At 46.8% G+C, this 15,729-nt stretch overlaps 1 protein-coding gene across 1 annotated transcript in view; it reads right to left on the bottom strand.

The window, feature by feature from the left end:
- ASCC3 (activating signal cointegrator 1 complex subunit 3) overlaps positions 1–15,729 on the bottom strand; it is a 2,217,780-nt gene that overhangs the window by 15,850 nt on the left and 2,186,201 nt on the right. The window contains exon 40 of the mRNA XM_086926668.1: positions 8,766–8,969. Coding sequence (XP_086782794.1) covers positions 8,766–8,969 — 204 coding nt within the window. The remainder of the gene's footprint in view (positions 1–8,765; positions 8,970–15,729) is intronic.

The raw sequence follows: 15,729 nt of genomic DNA, 5'->3' as shown, positions 1-15,729 counted from the left end.
TCGGGGGTACGATGACGACGCCCCGACTTCTTGTGTTTCTTATCTGAAGAGCCCGACGAATGGTGACGACTTCCGGAGCGTCCGGCGCGGCTCCGCGACCGCTCCCTCGAACGCTCCCTGGACCTCCGGCCGGACCGGGACCGCTCCCGACGCGGGGCCGACACCCGGAGCTCGAGTAGCTTGCGGGACCGCTCCCGTCTAGCCTTATTAGTCAGAGCCCGGCAATGGACGCAGGCGTCCACGTCGTGGTCGGGGCCCAGGCACCGGAGGCAGAGCCGGTGATGGTCCGTGACCGACATCGTGCAGTCACAACCGTCACAATTCTTGAAACCGGGCATCCTACCAGGCACCAAAAAGATAAAGAAAGTTAACAAAACTTGGTCAAAAGACCGGAGTAGTGCTCTTCGGATCTGCGCGTACTGGCGCGGAAAAAAGAAGAACTGACGTCAGCGCGCAGAGGCGGCGTCTATATACTCCAGCGACGTCATCACGGCGCACGGCGCCGACGACGGACGCGGAGCCGCAGGGGACGCCTGCAGACGACGCCTACCGACGCGCAGGGGTACTGCTACGCAAAAGTTTCCGGATCCAGACTGACGCCTGGGGATATTCTAAGGTAAGGAATCCAATACTAACGTGTTTCTTTCAGATGTTAGGAGTCCTAACTTTACTACTACTAAATTGAGAAAAATCCTAATTCAAAGACTTTCGGTATTCACAGAAGGCATTTAGGAGTCCTAAAGTTAGGAGTCCTAACTTTACTACTACTAAATTGAGAAAAATCCTAATTTTAAGACTTTCGGTATTCACAGAAGGCATTTAGGAGTCCTAAAGTTAGGAGTCCTAACTTTACTACTACTGAATTGAGAAAAATCCTAATTTTAAAACTTTCGGTATTCACAGAATGCATTTAGGAGTCCTAAAGTTAGGACTCCTAACTTCTGTGAATACCGAAATGAGTAAGTGCCTTCTGTGAATACGAAAATCGGGCCCAGAGTGTGGGGGAGGCTCTGTTATCAAGTGATGTTGATGCGACCAGCATATTCAAGCTTGCGGATTGCAAATTGTTGGTGTGTAGCAGGCCATAGTGCCTACAAGGTAGTGTAGGAAAATACCACCAATACCTTTAAAAAAGAATAGTCAACAGCTTGTAGAAGCCATGTTTTTAGTTGAGAGCCCTCAAGCTCCATGGTGAAAAGGAGTGATGGAAGTTCATCTAGTAAAGTTGAATAATATCCTCGTAAAAAAGTGAAGAACCTTCTGCACTGGGGGCAAGAAGTATTGAACAAGCCCACAAGCAAGCTATTGCAATGATCCAATTGACTAAATACTAGACAATTAATTACTGCCTTAGCTGTTTGGAATGGGAGAAATTCGTAGTTGGCATACATTCACTATTTGGTATTGAGCTGAAGTTGTGGTGGTAGTTATGAACCCTTCAATACACACTCAAGGGTTGAAAAATATATCTATGTTTCTAGTCGACGAGGCAAAGATCAAGGTATTAGTAGGAAATTAGATAAGTAGGTGAAGCAGAGGAGGACGAAAAGTACAGGATCTAAAATGTTGAAGAGATTGGCATTAGAGAAGCAGAGAGGAGTGCAATATGGAGTCAGGATTGACAAATTCGTACCAGCAGAGAACTTCTTCAAGATACGTTTATTACAGTAAGCACAGGATAAGAAATAGAAGATGGAAGTGAGGCAAAGATGAGCGGACTTAAGAGTGGGGCAAAAGGGGGGAGGAAACAGAATCAATAGAAGAAATGAACAAGTTACTTACCTTCGGTAACGATATATCTGTAAGAAACATTAGTAGTGATAGATTCCTTACATTAGAATTACCCCCAGGCGTCAGACTGGATCGGGAACGTTTTCGTCAGCAGCACTCCTGCGCGTCGGAAGGTGACGTTGTGCGGCTCCGCGTCCATCGTTGGCGTCGCGGAGGACAAGATGAGGTCGCAGCAGCTACTTAGACGCTGCCCTTGCGCGCTGACGTCCGTTCTGTACACAACTTTCTGCGCCAGAAAATGCAGAGCCATCCAAGATACTGACTACTTGTGCCTTGAAACTAGGGTCCTGAAAGGGATGACCGTAACCCTAGAAATCAGTTTGAAGAACGGGGAGGATGGGTGGGGCAGTAAAGAATCTATCACTATTAATGTTTCTTACAGATATATCGTTACCGAAGGAAAGTAACTTGCTCATCAGAAAGAAACACATAGTGATAGACTCCTTACCTTAGAATACATACCCCAGCAATACCAACCCTGTGGTGGGTCTGCGAACCAAGATCACACCAGGAAGTCACGGAGAACAGAACGCCCAAAGAACCAGTCTCTCTTGACTTGACTGTCTAGGCCAAGTCAAGAGAGACTGTGCTTAGTGAAAGTGTGCAGCGAGGTGCACGTAGCTGCCTGACATATGTCTTGTAAGGGGACACCACATCCCAACGCCGTAGTGACAGCCACCACCCTGGTGGAATAGGCGCGTAGCCCCAACAGAGCTTCCTTTTCAGCCAAAGAATAATATGCTTTAATACTTAAGACGATCCATCTGGAGATAGTCCGAAGTATTAAAGCATCGGGAGATAGTCCTTTCATGGCGCCATCGTAGCCAACAAAGAGCTGGGCATCCACTCTGAACTGTTGTGTGCGGTTCAAGTAAAACGAGAGGGCAGGTTTTGGGTCCAGATGGTGGAGCCTCTCTTCCTCTCTGGAAGGATGCGGAGGCGGGAAGAAGGTGAGCAAAGTGATGGTCTGCCAGATGTGAAAGGCAGAAAGAACTTTTGGCAAAAAACATGGACGTGTCCTGAGCACAACTTTGTCCGGATGAACAGATAGAAAAGGAGGCTTACAAGAAAGAGCATGGAGCTCACTCTCTCTCCTGACAGAGGTGATGGCAACCAGGAAAGCAGTCTTTAAGGTCAGCAGACTAAGAGGACAGTTGTGCAGAGGCTTAAAGGGAGCGCCCATTAGATATGTAAGAACAAGGTTTAAGTACCACTGTGGCATTACGAAAGGAATAGGAGGGAAAAGATGAGTAAGGCCTTTGAGAAATCTATTTACAACAGGGGACTTGAAAAGAGAGGGCTGATCAGGCAGCCTGAGAAATAGCAGAAAGGTAGCCCTTGATAGTGCCCAGAGCAGAGCTCCACCTGCAGGCGTATACCAACTTAGTGGAAGGACGCCTACCTGCAAGAATGACATCACAAACTTCAGGAGGCAAGTCAAAAGGAATCAACTGCTGTTGCTCAATCTCCACGCAAAGAGGTGGAGACTGGACAGGTTTGGGTGGTGGACCGTCCCCTGAGGCTGCGACAGAAGATCCTTCGGGAGAGGCAGTCGGATCCGGGGATCGATCGTCATACTGAGTAGCTCGGATATCAAACTCTTCGAGCCCAGTCTGGTGCCACAAGAATGGCTTGGGCCCGGTCTCGCCTGATCTTCTTCAGCACTCTGGGCAGAAGTGGTATAGGCGGAAAGGCGTACAACAGACCGCAACTCCACTCGTGATGAAAAGCGTCGCCTAGCGAGTGGTGCCTTGGAAATTCCAACGCGCAGAATTGCTGACATTGCGCATTCTCTTCGGTGGCGAATAGATCTAACCTAGGCTCTCCCCACTGTCGAAAGAGACCTTGCGTCACGTCGAGTGAAGACGCCATTCGTTATCCATCATGCACCAGTGACTGAGTTTGTCCGCCTTGGAGTTAAATGAACCTGCCAGGTGTTAAACCACCAGGAAAATGCCCTACTGTTCCAGCCATGTCCAGAGGCGCAGAGCCTCCTGATATAAGGTCCAAGACCCCAACCCGCCCTGTTTGTTGCAGTACCACATGGCGGTGGTGTTATCTGTGAACACCTGCACCACTTCCCCTTTGATAGAAGGAAGGAATGCTTTCAGTGCAAGTCGGATCGCCCAAAGCTCCAGAAGGTTGATATGGAGCCTGGACTCCGCTGGAGACCAGAGGCCTCTGATCCCCGCCTCTCCCATGTGCCCCCCATTCTAGGAGTGACGTGTCCATCACCACTGTGTGCTCTGGTTGGGGAAGGAAGAGGGATCTGCCCTGGACCCAAAGTCGGTTCATGAGCCACCACTGCAGCTGCTGGGCAGGGCCCTCTGAGATCTGGACGTAATCGGACAGGTTCCCCTGATGCTGCGCCCAATGGAACTTCAGGTCCCACTGCAGAGCCCGCATATGCCATCTGGCATGAGTAACCAGTAGGATGTAGGAGGCCACGAGGCCCAGCAGCCGCAGGGTCATACTGATCGAAACCTAGGATAGAGGCCGGGAGATCGGAATCATAGCCTGAATTTCCTGCTCGCTGTTCAGGAGGATAGGCCCGAAACTGCATCATATTCAGAAAAGCTCCGATGAAGAGAAGCTTCTGAGAGGGAATCAGGTGTGGCTTCGGCACATTGATGGAGAACCCCAGCAAATGAGGAGGTCGGCCGTAGTCTGGAGGTGGGAGACGACTGTGTGGGGCGAGCCCGCCTTCAACAGCCTGTCGTTGAGATAGGGGAAGACTGGAACCCCTGATCTGCGCAGATTAGCTGCAACCACTGCCATCACTTTCATGAACACCCGAGGGGCGCTGGTACGGCAAAGGGGAGCACTGTAAACTGAAAATGCTCTTCCCTATCGTGAACCGCAGGTAACGCCGGTGGGCTGGCAGGACGGGAATGTGGAAATATGCATCATGCAAGTCCAATGCTACCATCCAGTCTCCAGGGTCGAGAGCAGACAAGACCTAAGCAAGAGTTAGCATCTTGAACTTCTTCTTCCGGAGGAAGCGATTGACGTTCCTGAGGTCCAAGATAGGACGCAGGGCCTTCACCTTCTTGGGCACCAGAAAGTAGTGGGAATAACAACCACGTCCTACTTCTGGCACAGGTATATGCTCAATGGCTCCCTTGGCCAAGAGGGCCGCGACTTCCCGTTGAAGAAGTGCCAAGTGATCTCCAGACATGCAGTGGTACTGAGGTGGCTTGGCTGGAGGGGTAGTCTTGAAGGGGAGGGAGTAGCCCCTTCGGACTATTTGTAAAACCCACCTGTCCAAAGTGATGGTGCGCCATTGGGGGAGGTGATGGCGAATCCTGCCGACCACTGGGCGTTTGATGATGCTGAAAGACCGGACTAGGAAGGTTTGGGGGAAGTAGTGGCCGGGGTGGAAATGGACTGACCCGCTCGCTGCCCCCTGCCTCTGCGGGTCCCACATCCGCGGGCGCGCTGAGACTGCTGCTGCTGCGGCTGGTGGCTCTGGAGCGAAAAGCAGAAGGCGGAGGAGGGCGAGTGGCCGAAAGGCCCAAGGACTTGGCCGTAGCCCGTGAGTCCTTAAAACGCTCCAACGCACTTATTGCCAAAAAGGCAAATGCCATCAAGGGGCATGTCCATCAGGGTGTTCTGGACACCCCCTGAGAAGCTAATGGTCCTAAGCCAGGCACGACGGAGGAGTGCCACTATTGTGGGAATCGCCCTGCCCAGCGAGTAGGCGGTGTCAAGGCCACATCGGATTATGAACTTGGCGGCAGCACCGTCCGCGCCTCCTCCGGACACTGCAGCAGCACTTGCACCACCCAATCCCACACAGAGTGGGAATAACGGGCCAAGAAGCATGCAATGTTCTCAGACCGCAGCCCTGAGCTGGCAGAAGAAAAAATCTTCTTCCCAAATTGTCCCAGTCTCTTGGATTCCCTATCCGGGGGTACGGTAGGGAATGCGCTCTGGGACGTCAAGGCTTGGACAATCAAGCTCTAAGGGGTGGGGTGTTGGGAGAGGAATATGGGGTCGCCCGGGCCGGGCAATGGCATCGGGCCACATTCCATTCCACAGGGGCCCCTAGGTTTGGCCTGGACCAGGTGCCCAAAAGAACGTCAGAAAGTGCCTCATTAAAAGGCAGCAGTGGCTCCGCAGAGGTAACCACCGGCTGAAGCACTTCTGTCAGGAGGTTTGTCCTGATGGCCACCGCAGGGAGTTGGAGGTTCAGGGCCTTCGCCGCCCTACGCAACACTACTGTATAACTTGAACCCTCCTCCATAGCCACGGTAGGAGGAGTGAGCATGCCAGGGTCAGGGGAGGTGTCCAGACGACTGGCGTCACCCAATTCCTCTGCCCAGTCCGGGTCATACTAACACTGAGCTGTGAGAGGGTCCTCAGACCCCTCCCAGTCCTCCCCTTCCTCTGAAGGCTGATGTACAGGCTGAAAACAAGAAGGCTGGACATAGGGGTAGAAAGGTCCCATCAACGTCGGAAAAGGCGCAGAGCGACGCCGTTCCGGCTCCGTGTCCATGTCGGGGCTGAAACCGGGGGCGACATCGTCCGGTGCCACTGGTGACGCTGGAGGTGGTCCTGGTGGGGTCGACGTCGATGGAGGTGTAACAAGGTCAACCGGCATCAACCGGAATCCAGGCCTGGATCCTTGGGGGCCCTGCGGCACCAGGCTGGAGCCGACAGCAATCCTGGAGCCGCCGACAGTGAAGGGCAGGCCCCCAATTGGGCCCACGGGGTCCAAAGGCGAGCCGGCGGGGCCCGACGGACCATAGAGGCGGGCAATTGCTGACAGAAATTCCTGCAGTTGGGCCGGAGTCGCCGACAGACCCGTGAAGGGGGCGTAGGCCGATGGCGACACCGTAGGCTCCGCCAGAGCCGCGGGGGAGGCAGCACCCGCACCCTCAGCCGCGATGGGAAGTCGGCGAGCGATGACGATTCTTCGACTTCTTGTGCTTCGTCTTACCTGACCCAGAGTACTAAGACTTCAATCCTGAATAACGATGGTGATGGCTTTGCAACCGGTCCCTCGACCTCCCACGAGACCTTAAGTGGCGCGGAGACGAATGCCGGGCCTCAAGCAACTTTCGAGACCGATCCCGCAAAGTCTTCGGCGCTCTGGCCCGGCAGTCGGGGCATGAGTTTGGGTCGTGGTCGTGCCCCAGGCAGTAGAGACACAAGCGATGCAGGTCCATCACCAACATCCTCCGATGACAGTCCCTGCAAGACTTGAAACCGGGCTCCCTACAACACCAGGAGTCGATCAACTCAAAAAAACAGAGACAAAAAGCCTTCAAAAACTCCGCCAAAAAATGACTGGGGGTACCACTCTCTCCGAACCTGCGCTTGCTGTCGCGAAAAAAGAAAGAGCTGACGTCAGCGCGCGAGGGTTGGCGTCTAAGTAGCTGCAGCGACATCATCTCGGCGACCACAACGCCAACGACGGACGTGGAGCCGCACGACACCACCTTCTGACGCGGCAGGGGTACTGCGGCTGAAAACTTTCTGGATCCAGTCTGACGCCTGGGGGTAATTCTAAGGTAAGGAATCAATCACTATGTGTTTCTTTCAGATAAAAGAGGAGTATAGGCTTGGTCAAAAGATAAGGAGGGTAGGGGAAAAAAAGAAGAAATGAAACAGGAACCAGGTACATTAAGGTTGAGTAGCTTTTAATGAAAAAAGGTAGTCACAAATGTGCAAAGGAGGTGAAAGTGGTGAAGGAAGATTAAGGGAGAACACCAACCTGGAAATATAAAATGATAGCACCAGGAAACTCTGATTGTGTCTGGGAGTGGGTAAAGAAAGAGAGAGAGAGAGAGAGAATTGAGGTCTCAGTTTAAAAAGGAGGATATAGCAGGACAGTACAGATGAAGGAAGAAGTTCCTAAGGAATATAAGGAGAAACGATGCACAATTGCATGGGGGTGGCAACAGTTGGTACAAAACGCAAAAGAAGAATGGCCAGAGAACGGAATACATTATCGAAGTCAATCGCAGGGAACAGGAGACAAGGTTGACAGAAGGGGCCAAGAAGGGTGATAGAGAAAGCTAATGCTCCACCTCCTCTAGGTTATGTGGGGTTTGACTGAAGAATGAATTGGAGCTAAACAGTGACACAGGAGAAACAGATCGCTTCACTGAAAATCTAGCAAGAATTCGAAAGATCGAAGCAGAATTAACAGAAGATCAATACATAGTAAGAAAAATGTATGACGGCTTTTAGGTGGACAAAAGAAAGTGGAAGAGTGGTAATAAGCAAATAATTGGCAAACAACAATGAAAAGTTGTGGAACAAAAGGAAACTTAGGCACTCACACAGACTATGATGCAAGCAATCCTTAAGAGAGAAATTGAAGGGATGAGTATATAAACCACATGAAAATGTGGAATAGGATCTGAAAAGACGGCTCAGCCAGCACAGCACAAAAAGCCTTACATTTATTAAGTGTTTAGATAGTACATATGCTTATGATTCTAGCGCATACATTGTATCACTTTACACTTCACATATACTCTAAATAAAGTCTATTCAATTATAAATACACTAGAGCTCTAGATAAATCCTTCACTTTATTTCAAGATGTAAATGTAGCCAACGCTTTCTCTCACTTACATTTTCACACATGCAACAGACAACTTCATGATAGGGAGTAGAAATTAAGCTTTATGCGTGTGGTCTGGAGGACCTCACTTATGAAAGAAGAAGCACACCTAGGATGTGGTAAAATGGCCACTGTGTGGTGTACAGTTCTGACATAATTCAAATTGCAGAAAATTAGTTGCATAAAATCTAGTGGCCAACTAACTGCACGCAGCTACAGCTAACTTATGGGCGGTCATTGATCGTATGGGTGGTCAATGATTGATGATTACCTTCTAGTGAAGACAAATCTCTACATTAGAATAGAATTCATAAATAACCTCTGTTATTTATTTCACTATCAATGTTTATGTGATTGTTGACTAGGATCCAGAGAGATGAGATGTGTAATACGCTACCTTTTGGTGCCCCGTGTGGATCCTTTGCAGGTTCACTTGAAGCACGTACTCCTGGTCAGCATTTAACTTGGTCCACGTGCTGTCTTCTCGCATGCTTGCTGCTGTAGTGGGGAGCCGCTGCTCAGACTGTCCCTTGTCATCAATCCAGCCTTTAATACTTACACTGACCTCTAGAACTGGCAGATGTGAAACGAAATTCCAAGCCTAAGGTGAGGAAAATAGATATTTATAAAGAGCGCAAATACAATGAGCTATTTTACTGGAAGCAGTAACGTCAATTCAATCATGCTTTAAAGGCAATCTGTGAAATCATTAAAAGCCTGGGCCGTATTACACATTATCACTGTTTGCGCTCAGTGCACCTTTCATAAGGTGTGCCGGCTGCAAACAGTGATAATGTGCCCCATTATGGTGTATGCGCTGCCCCCATGGTAGCCGCGACCTCGCGGGGCACTGGAGGCAGTGTATTCATGTGAAAACATGGAGCAGTCGCTCCTTTAAACCACTTTCAAAGGGGTGTAGAGATCCCCTTGCAGCCGGGTTGCATTCAGTGACTTTACCCCCTGCAGAGGGCTGCTGTCAGGAGGCGCACTGACAGTGTGCCACCTTTTAAATGGCACACTGTCAGTGTGCCTCCTGAGGCCTTCTTTGAATCTGCGCCCACGTCGGTCTTATGGTGCGGGCCGCAGTGTCAAAGAAATTCGCTGATTTGCATAGGGAACGCCCCAAAAGAGGGTACGCCCTCTGTTGATAGTGCTGGCACTTTGTGTACGCCAGCGGGATCGGTATTGAAGAGGAAGCACAAGCGTCTCCATCCCCTTCTATAAAACCGAAGGGCCTTGGGGGCGCCATCTGTAATAAGGCCACAGTTAGTCTATGAACAGAGCATCTTAGAGTCTAGGCATCCATTCATATACTGACCTTCGCCCTTATCTTCATTCTTTTAATGAGAAAGTGAAGAGCTAATGGTATGACAGCACAATAACCTTGCTATATCCGACAGATTAATGCTTAGCTTACCTTGCAGGTTTGAAAAGCACATGCAGATGAACAGTTCACAAATCCCCACCTACCTAAAGGAAAATATTTAACATTTCCTGACAAAGCTAACTCAGACTTCCATTAAGCAGAGGATTGTAATCGGCGTATCATTAAATTGACCAAGACTCAGCGTGAAAGGGCAGAGGTGGCTGTTGCCTTTTCATGTATGGCTCGAGAAAGTGCTAAAAAAAAAAATGTGCTAAAAAATAATTAGATGAAAAAGTCAGGATATGGTGGTTGGTAGAGTTGATTACTGAATAAGCATCAACTGGTATTTTTTACAACACAACAAACATTGAGTCAACTCCTACTACGTTCAAGCGCCCTGGACTTCTAAAAAGCAGCAGTGTCAAAACAGTCCAATCTCTGTATAGTATCCCTGATTCGTCACCCATGCTATTGATTCTAATGGAACACAAATTGATCCAAACTTTGATTATAAATTAACCCATGTTAGGTTCATCCCTCAACCTTCTACATTAGAATAACTATTGAAAAATGTGGCAAGAGAACTATGCAGATGTTCGTTCTAGGATATAACTATACGGTGCAATAATAGTCCAAAAACTGCAGTGCGACCAGTGCTGAATTCCTTCCATTTCAGAGGATCCATTTTTGTTCGAAGCAACCATCGTCTTTCCATTTCATTTTTTTTAATTTTTCATGCGACGATAATCAGAATTTCTGGTCTAGCAAGTAATTTGAAGGCCGCAAGACTATTATATTTATACTAAATAGGAGAAAGGGTTAATCTATTTCTGAAAAATAAAGGCCTGCCGGATTCCCGCCAGGACAAACTCAGTCTCCTGCGAGTGCACTAGTCAACTATGTAAGCAAAACGGCCTCCATCCATGGTCTAAACCCACAGACGCCATTCACAAAGAGATTGGGCAAAGGAATATGACTCATTAGGATAGTTTCGACGAAACTGAGTCCAGTCATCTCGGCACAGGCATAAGCAGGGTTATTACTACATTTTTGCATTGATGGGATTTTAATGCCTGGCTGTATTTAAGGTAATTAAAAGAAAACTTTAAGGCGACACATAAGGCCTTCCACAAAACTGGCATACAAAATTCGAACTGTTAAATACTTCAGTGTAAAAAAGAAGTGAATTTATCAGTGCCTAAAATACCCAGACCGGGCACCCAATAGTGAATTACGTTAAAACTCCAAAAACGATTCTTTGGAAGTATAAAAAACATATTAAATGTAGTGAGTGAACACCATAACACCAAGAATTACACAACAGTTTTTTTTATTTCAAAGAGTTGCTGCTGAAATGACCAAAGAAGTTGGATAAGGAATTCTATAGCACACTCTACACATACTGCGAGCTCCAGGCACAGACATGGACTTCCACCTTTCAGTCCAGGTCGAAGAGTCTTCAGAGCAAGTTAAGTCATCCTTTGAGGCAGAACATGTTTGTAAAGTATTGAGGTTTTTGGAGCCTCAAGCACTCCATGACTAGCTCTTTTGAAATGTTTCTAAGCAACTAGCACTATTTACAAGAGCAGGTGGTTTAAGCAGTAATATTCAGAGCAGAGGAGATCAGGTCAAACAGATATAGAATTTACAGAGAAAGTTTGCTTACAAAGTAAAAAATTGAGACTCTCAGTCAAGTGAAAATCGCATCTCCTCATCTGTCCAGAGGTTTCTGTAAGTGGAGGACTGAAGAAACAGGACATCTGTGAGGAAGCTTTACAAAAATCCTGATAACCAGATGATATGGAGAAAGCAAATGATTTAGACATAATGGAGCTACCTGCAGAAATGTCTGTAGTGTGAAGGTGGATCCAGCTAACCACACCTGCATGGCTCTAACTCTTGAAATGTACAGGTGTCGTCGGGCTTGGCTGCATACATATTGGTTTAAAACACTGCTGGCTAACTGCTCCAGTCCTTGAAGTTCATCTGCCTCATGGAAATCTTCAGAGATGTCAAGAACATTAGGGGTCGCCTTCAAATGGCAACAGCACTACTCCTGAGCAATATGGTGTGTAGGGAGTCCTATAATTTCCTCTCATGGCAAGTATTGTCGCCAAAAACACATTTAAATTCAAACATTTCTTAACACTCATTTCATTGCATGATGAACTCACTGAAAATACAATACGCTGAAATTTTTAGTTGCAGCACTTAATAATCAAGGATGGGGTCTGTATCAGGGTTAGAGTAAGGCTTGGGGATAGAATGGGGTGAAGGTAAAAAGGAAAGGGTAAAGATAAGGGTCAGGTCAGGGTTAAAATCAATGTTCATTGTCTAGGACGTTGCAAGCACAATCTTACAAGACATTACAAGTTCTTACAAGACATTACAAGCACAACACTTCTGTAAGTTTGAGATCCTATATGAAGACCTGCCTAAACTGCCCCGTAACTCTAGTAGAGCGTCCTAAATACATGATGGATGATCCCTTTTATGCTAGTACATAACAAATTCTGATGTATACGACAATCTAAAGATAGATGGTCTGTTTGAAACTGGTCTGCCTCTTTTCGACACCTGATAAACCAACAAAAAGTTGTTGGTCTAACCGAAATCTCCTGGACTCATTCACAAAGAAGCTAAAAGCTCTTTTGCCGAAAAAGGCAATGTAAATGGTTGTCCTGTTAAGTAGGGTGAGTGTGGGGAAAGCACATAAGAATGCTGATCTAGTGGTACAGATGAAATTTGGAAACAACCTTTATTAAGATGGGCCAGAAGACGCTTATGTGATCGCAGAAGAAATGTGCAGCTGCAACTGCCCAACTCATCTTGCTGAAGTGCTTGGCACCAGAAATACAGTATTCAAAACAATAGTTTAAAGAAGCAAGAAGGTTTGGGACCTATTGAAAAATGTTAAAAAATAAAGGTAAGACTCTAAGAAATAAAAATAAACGCTTCAGGAGGAAAACTCTCTTAAGATCCCTAAGCAACGGACAAAAGGAAGCTTGCACTGGAGTACCACTTATAGGCTGAAAATGTGGCAAGATACCCCTTCAACATCACTAAACTAAAAGACCATAGATTGTTGGTCTTGTTGGCTCCTGTAAAAAAGTGTGTTAACCTCATGGGCCACACACCAAGAAAATAATCCCTTCCAGTCACATGTGTAAATGTTTTGGTAGAAGGACTATGTCAACTATGCCTTCTGAAAGAAACCAGTCACTTCAGGTGTGCCTCTCTGCCTCCCCACCACCAGCAAAAGGATGTGCACCATTTGGTACAATACCAGCCCACCTGCAGGAAAATATGATTTGGTGGATTATCATGCCACTATTGCCCAGTTGGGAGCCACAGGGATCCTGTCTGTTCGCTGAAATTTCAGTTTCCTAAGATTCACAGAAAGGCAGGGTCAGAAAAACACAGAGTGGAGATACAGGTGCAGTATGTAAAGAAGAAAAGAGACAAAATCCTAGGAGCAAGTGAGGACATGTGTCACTCATGCAGATGGAGAAAAGAATCATCGCTGGAGTGCCCCAGAGATGAAATGTCATCAGTCAGAACCAATCTGTTCAGACTGCCTGCTTGAGTGTGCTTTGTTACTGTTAGGTCAGTAGTCACGACTGATACTCCATGTCTAAATAAGTAACACCAGCGTGTTAGGTTCTCTTCACACACTGAAATGGTAGCATCCTTATGTTGACATCATCTGAGCAATTTTCCATGGGGACTTGCACCATACACCCCTGCATTAAGGAGAAGAAGGATGCCATGGCAATTTTAAAGGCCTGACGTTCCAGCAGAATGATGCAAACGAGTCTCCATGAGAATGAGTACACTATCTGGGCTGCACAAAACAGTAGAAAGTATCTAAAACCACAATACCTGAGGGCAGAACCTGCTACAGAAACCAACATAAGGCGATAGTACCCAAAGATTAACCTATGCAGGTTTGCTCATATCTCCTCAGAGATTAAAATCACAACCTGCAAAAGCCATTTCAAACTCAGGCATATCCAATGAAACACACTATGGGTCCTAGAGAGTGGAGAAAAACTACTGACTAACGATCTACACCACAGTGAAAGGAGCAAACCACATAGAGAATGGCAGACACTGTCTCCGGAGAGAGATATCCCCTTTTCCTAACCATGTATAAGGCCATTCCTATAAACTGGGGATGCTAAAGAATTCCACTGAAGAGTTTAGCATGTTGACAACCCAGCTAGAGCAGCAGACGGCATGCCAGCTGGGTATTTACCCAGACCTGGTGTGAAGAGTCTACTCTTAAGAAGCAGGTGTCAACATAAGGAAAGGTGTGGACTCCTGGGCATTTCAAACAAGCTTTCACCAGCACAGTAGCCTTGAAGAACAAGTTACTTACCTTCGGTAACGATATATCTGTAAGAAACATTAGTTAGTGTTAGATTCCTTACCTTAGAATATCCCCAGGCGTCAGTCTGGATCCGGAAACTTTTGCGTAGCAGTACCCCTGCGCGTCGGTAGGCGTCGTCTGCAGGCGTCCCCTGCGGCTCCGCGTCCGTCGTCGGCGTCGTGCGCCGTGATGACGTCGCTGGAGTACATAGACGCCGCCTCCGCGCGCTGACGTCAGTTCTTTGCACACAGCTTTTCCGCGCCAGGAGACGCAGAGCCATGAGAGAACCAACACTGGTGAATTGTGCGGAGGTTGATTAACCTTCACTAACCGTGCGCTGTAGTTCAACTTGAAACTTTAACTTGTTTCTTCTCCTGTTTTGAACCATTATTTACAAAAGTTCATGACTCCATTTTTTCTTTCTTTTGCTTAGAGTTTTATTGATCAGATACTTTTCTTGATTCATTCATGAATATTTGACATTTCATATCCTTGAGTAATCATAATATCCTTACAACTCTGCCCAATGCATTTCGGGTCAGGTCATGTGACCCTTCGTCAGGGGCCTGTGAATAAAGACGAATACAGGACCATCACCTTGAGTATCATATAAACATAACACATTCTAAAATGTACCAGCAGTAATAATAGGTTCAAAACAATTAATATGCTAACGTAAATCACGAGTATATCTACATAACCAATGGATAAAACATGTCCTATTAATGTGATGTGATGGTCTGGGGTTTACATAAATGGCGTGTGTTAAGTAGTTAGAAATTTGTTGAGATTCGTATCCAAAGTGCTGCACTAGAGCGCAAAAACGGGAAAGAAAATACTTGCACAAGTGTGTAGGTCAAATTAAAGTTAAGGCGAGGGTAACGTGACCAGGCGCGCGTGGCGCCGAAATCGTGCTCAGAGGGTAGAATGACACTTACGCAAGTCGGTAGATATCAGCAATTCCACAAGTCTTGGAATGGAGCCTACTCAAAAGTAATGAAATGGATGAAAGCCATAAAATATTCCTTTTGGAATTAATGCAATTTGCCCTATTTCATAGTTATTTTGAATGGAAACAATGCTTTTACAACCAAAGTAACGGAACATCTATGGGCTTTGGAGGAGCCCCAGCGTATGCATGTATCTTCATGTCTAAATTCGAGACTGACTTTATCCTTAACAATCCAGACTGGAAAAACAATCTAGTAGTATTCAGAAGATACATAGACGATATTTTTCTTCTATGGCAAGGAGACAAAATGACACTTGAAAATAACATCAGTACAATCAATACCAGATACGAAAGAATCAAATTCACCCACAATATTCATCAAGAATCCATCGTCTTTTTGGACGTGAAAGTCAATATGTCTGACCTCAAATTCCTCACGCAAGTTCATATCAAGCCTACCGACAGGAATTCAAGCCTACATTTTCAAAGTTTTCATCCCATCACTCTGAAAAAACATCTACCTATATCACAACTAATCAGGTTGAAACGCATCACATCAAACTCACAACAACTAGAAATCTCTATGCAAGATCAAATCAACAAATACCTCGAAAGAGGATACCCAACTACTGTTCTAGACGAATCCATGAAAAGAATTAAAACTATTCCAA

Source organism: Lissotriton vulgaris, chromosome 6 (genome assembly GCF_964263255.1).
Source record: "Lissotriton vulgaris chromosome 6, aLisVul1.2, whole genome shotgun sequence".
NCBI classification, from domain to species: Eukaryota; Metazoa; Chordata; class Amphibia; order Caudata; family Salamandridae; genus Lissotriton; species Lissotriton vulgaris.
This window is presented reverse-complemented; position numbering and strand designations above follow the sequence as displayed.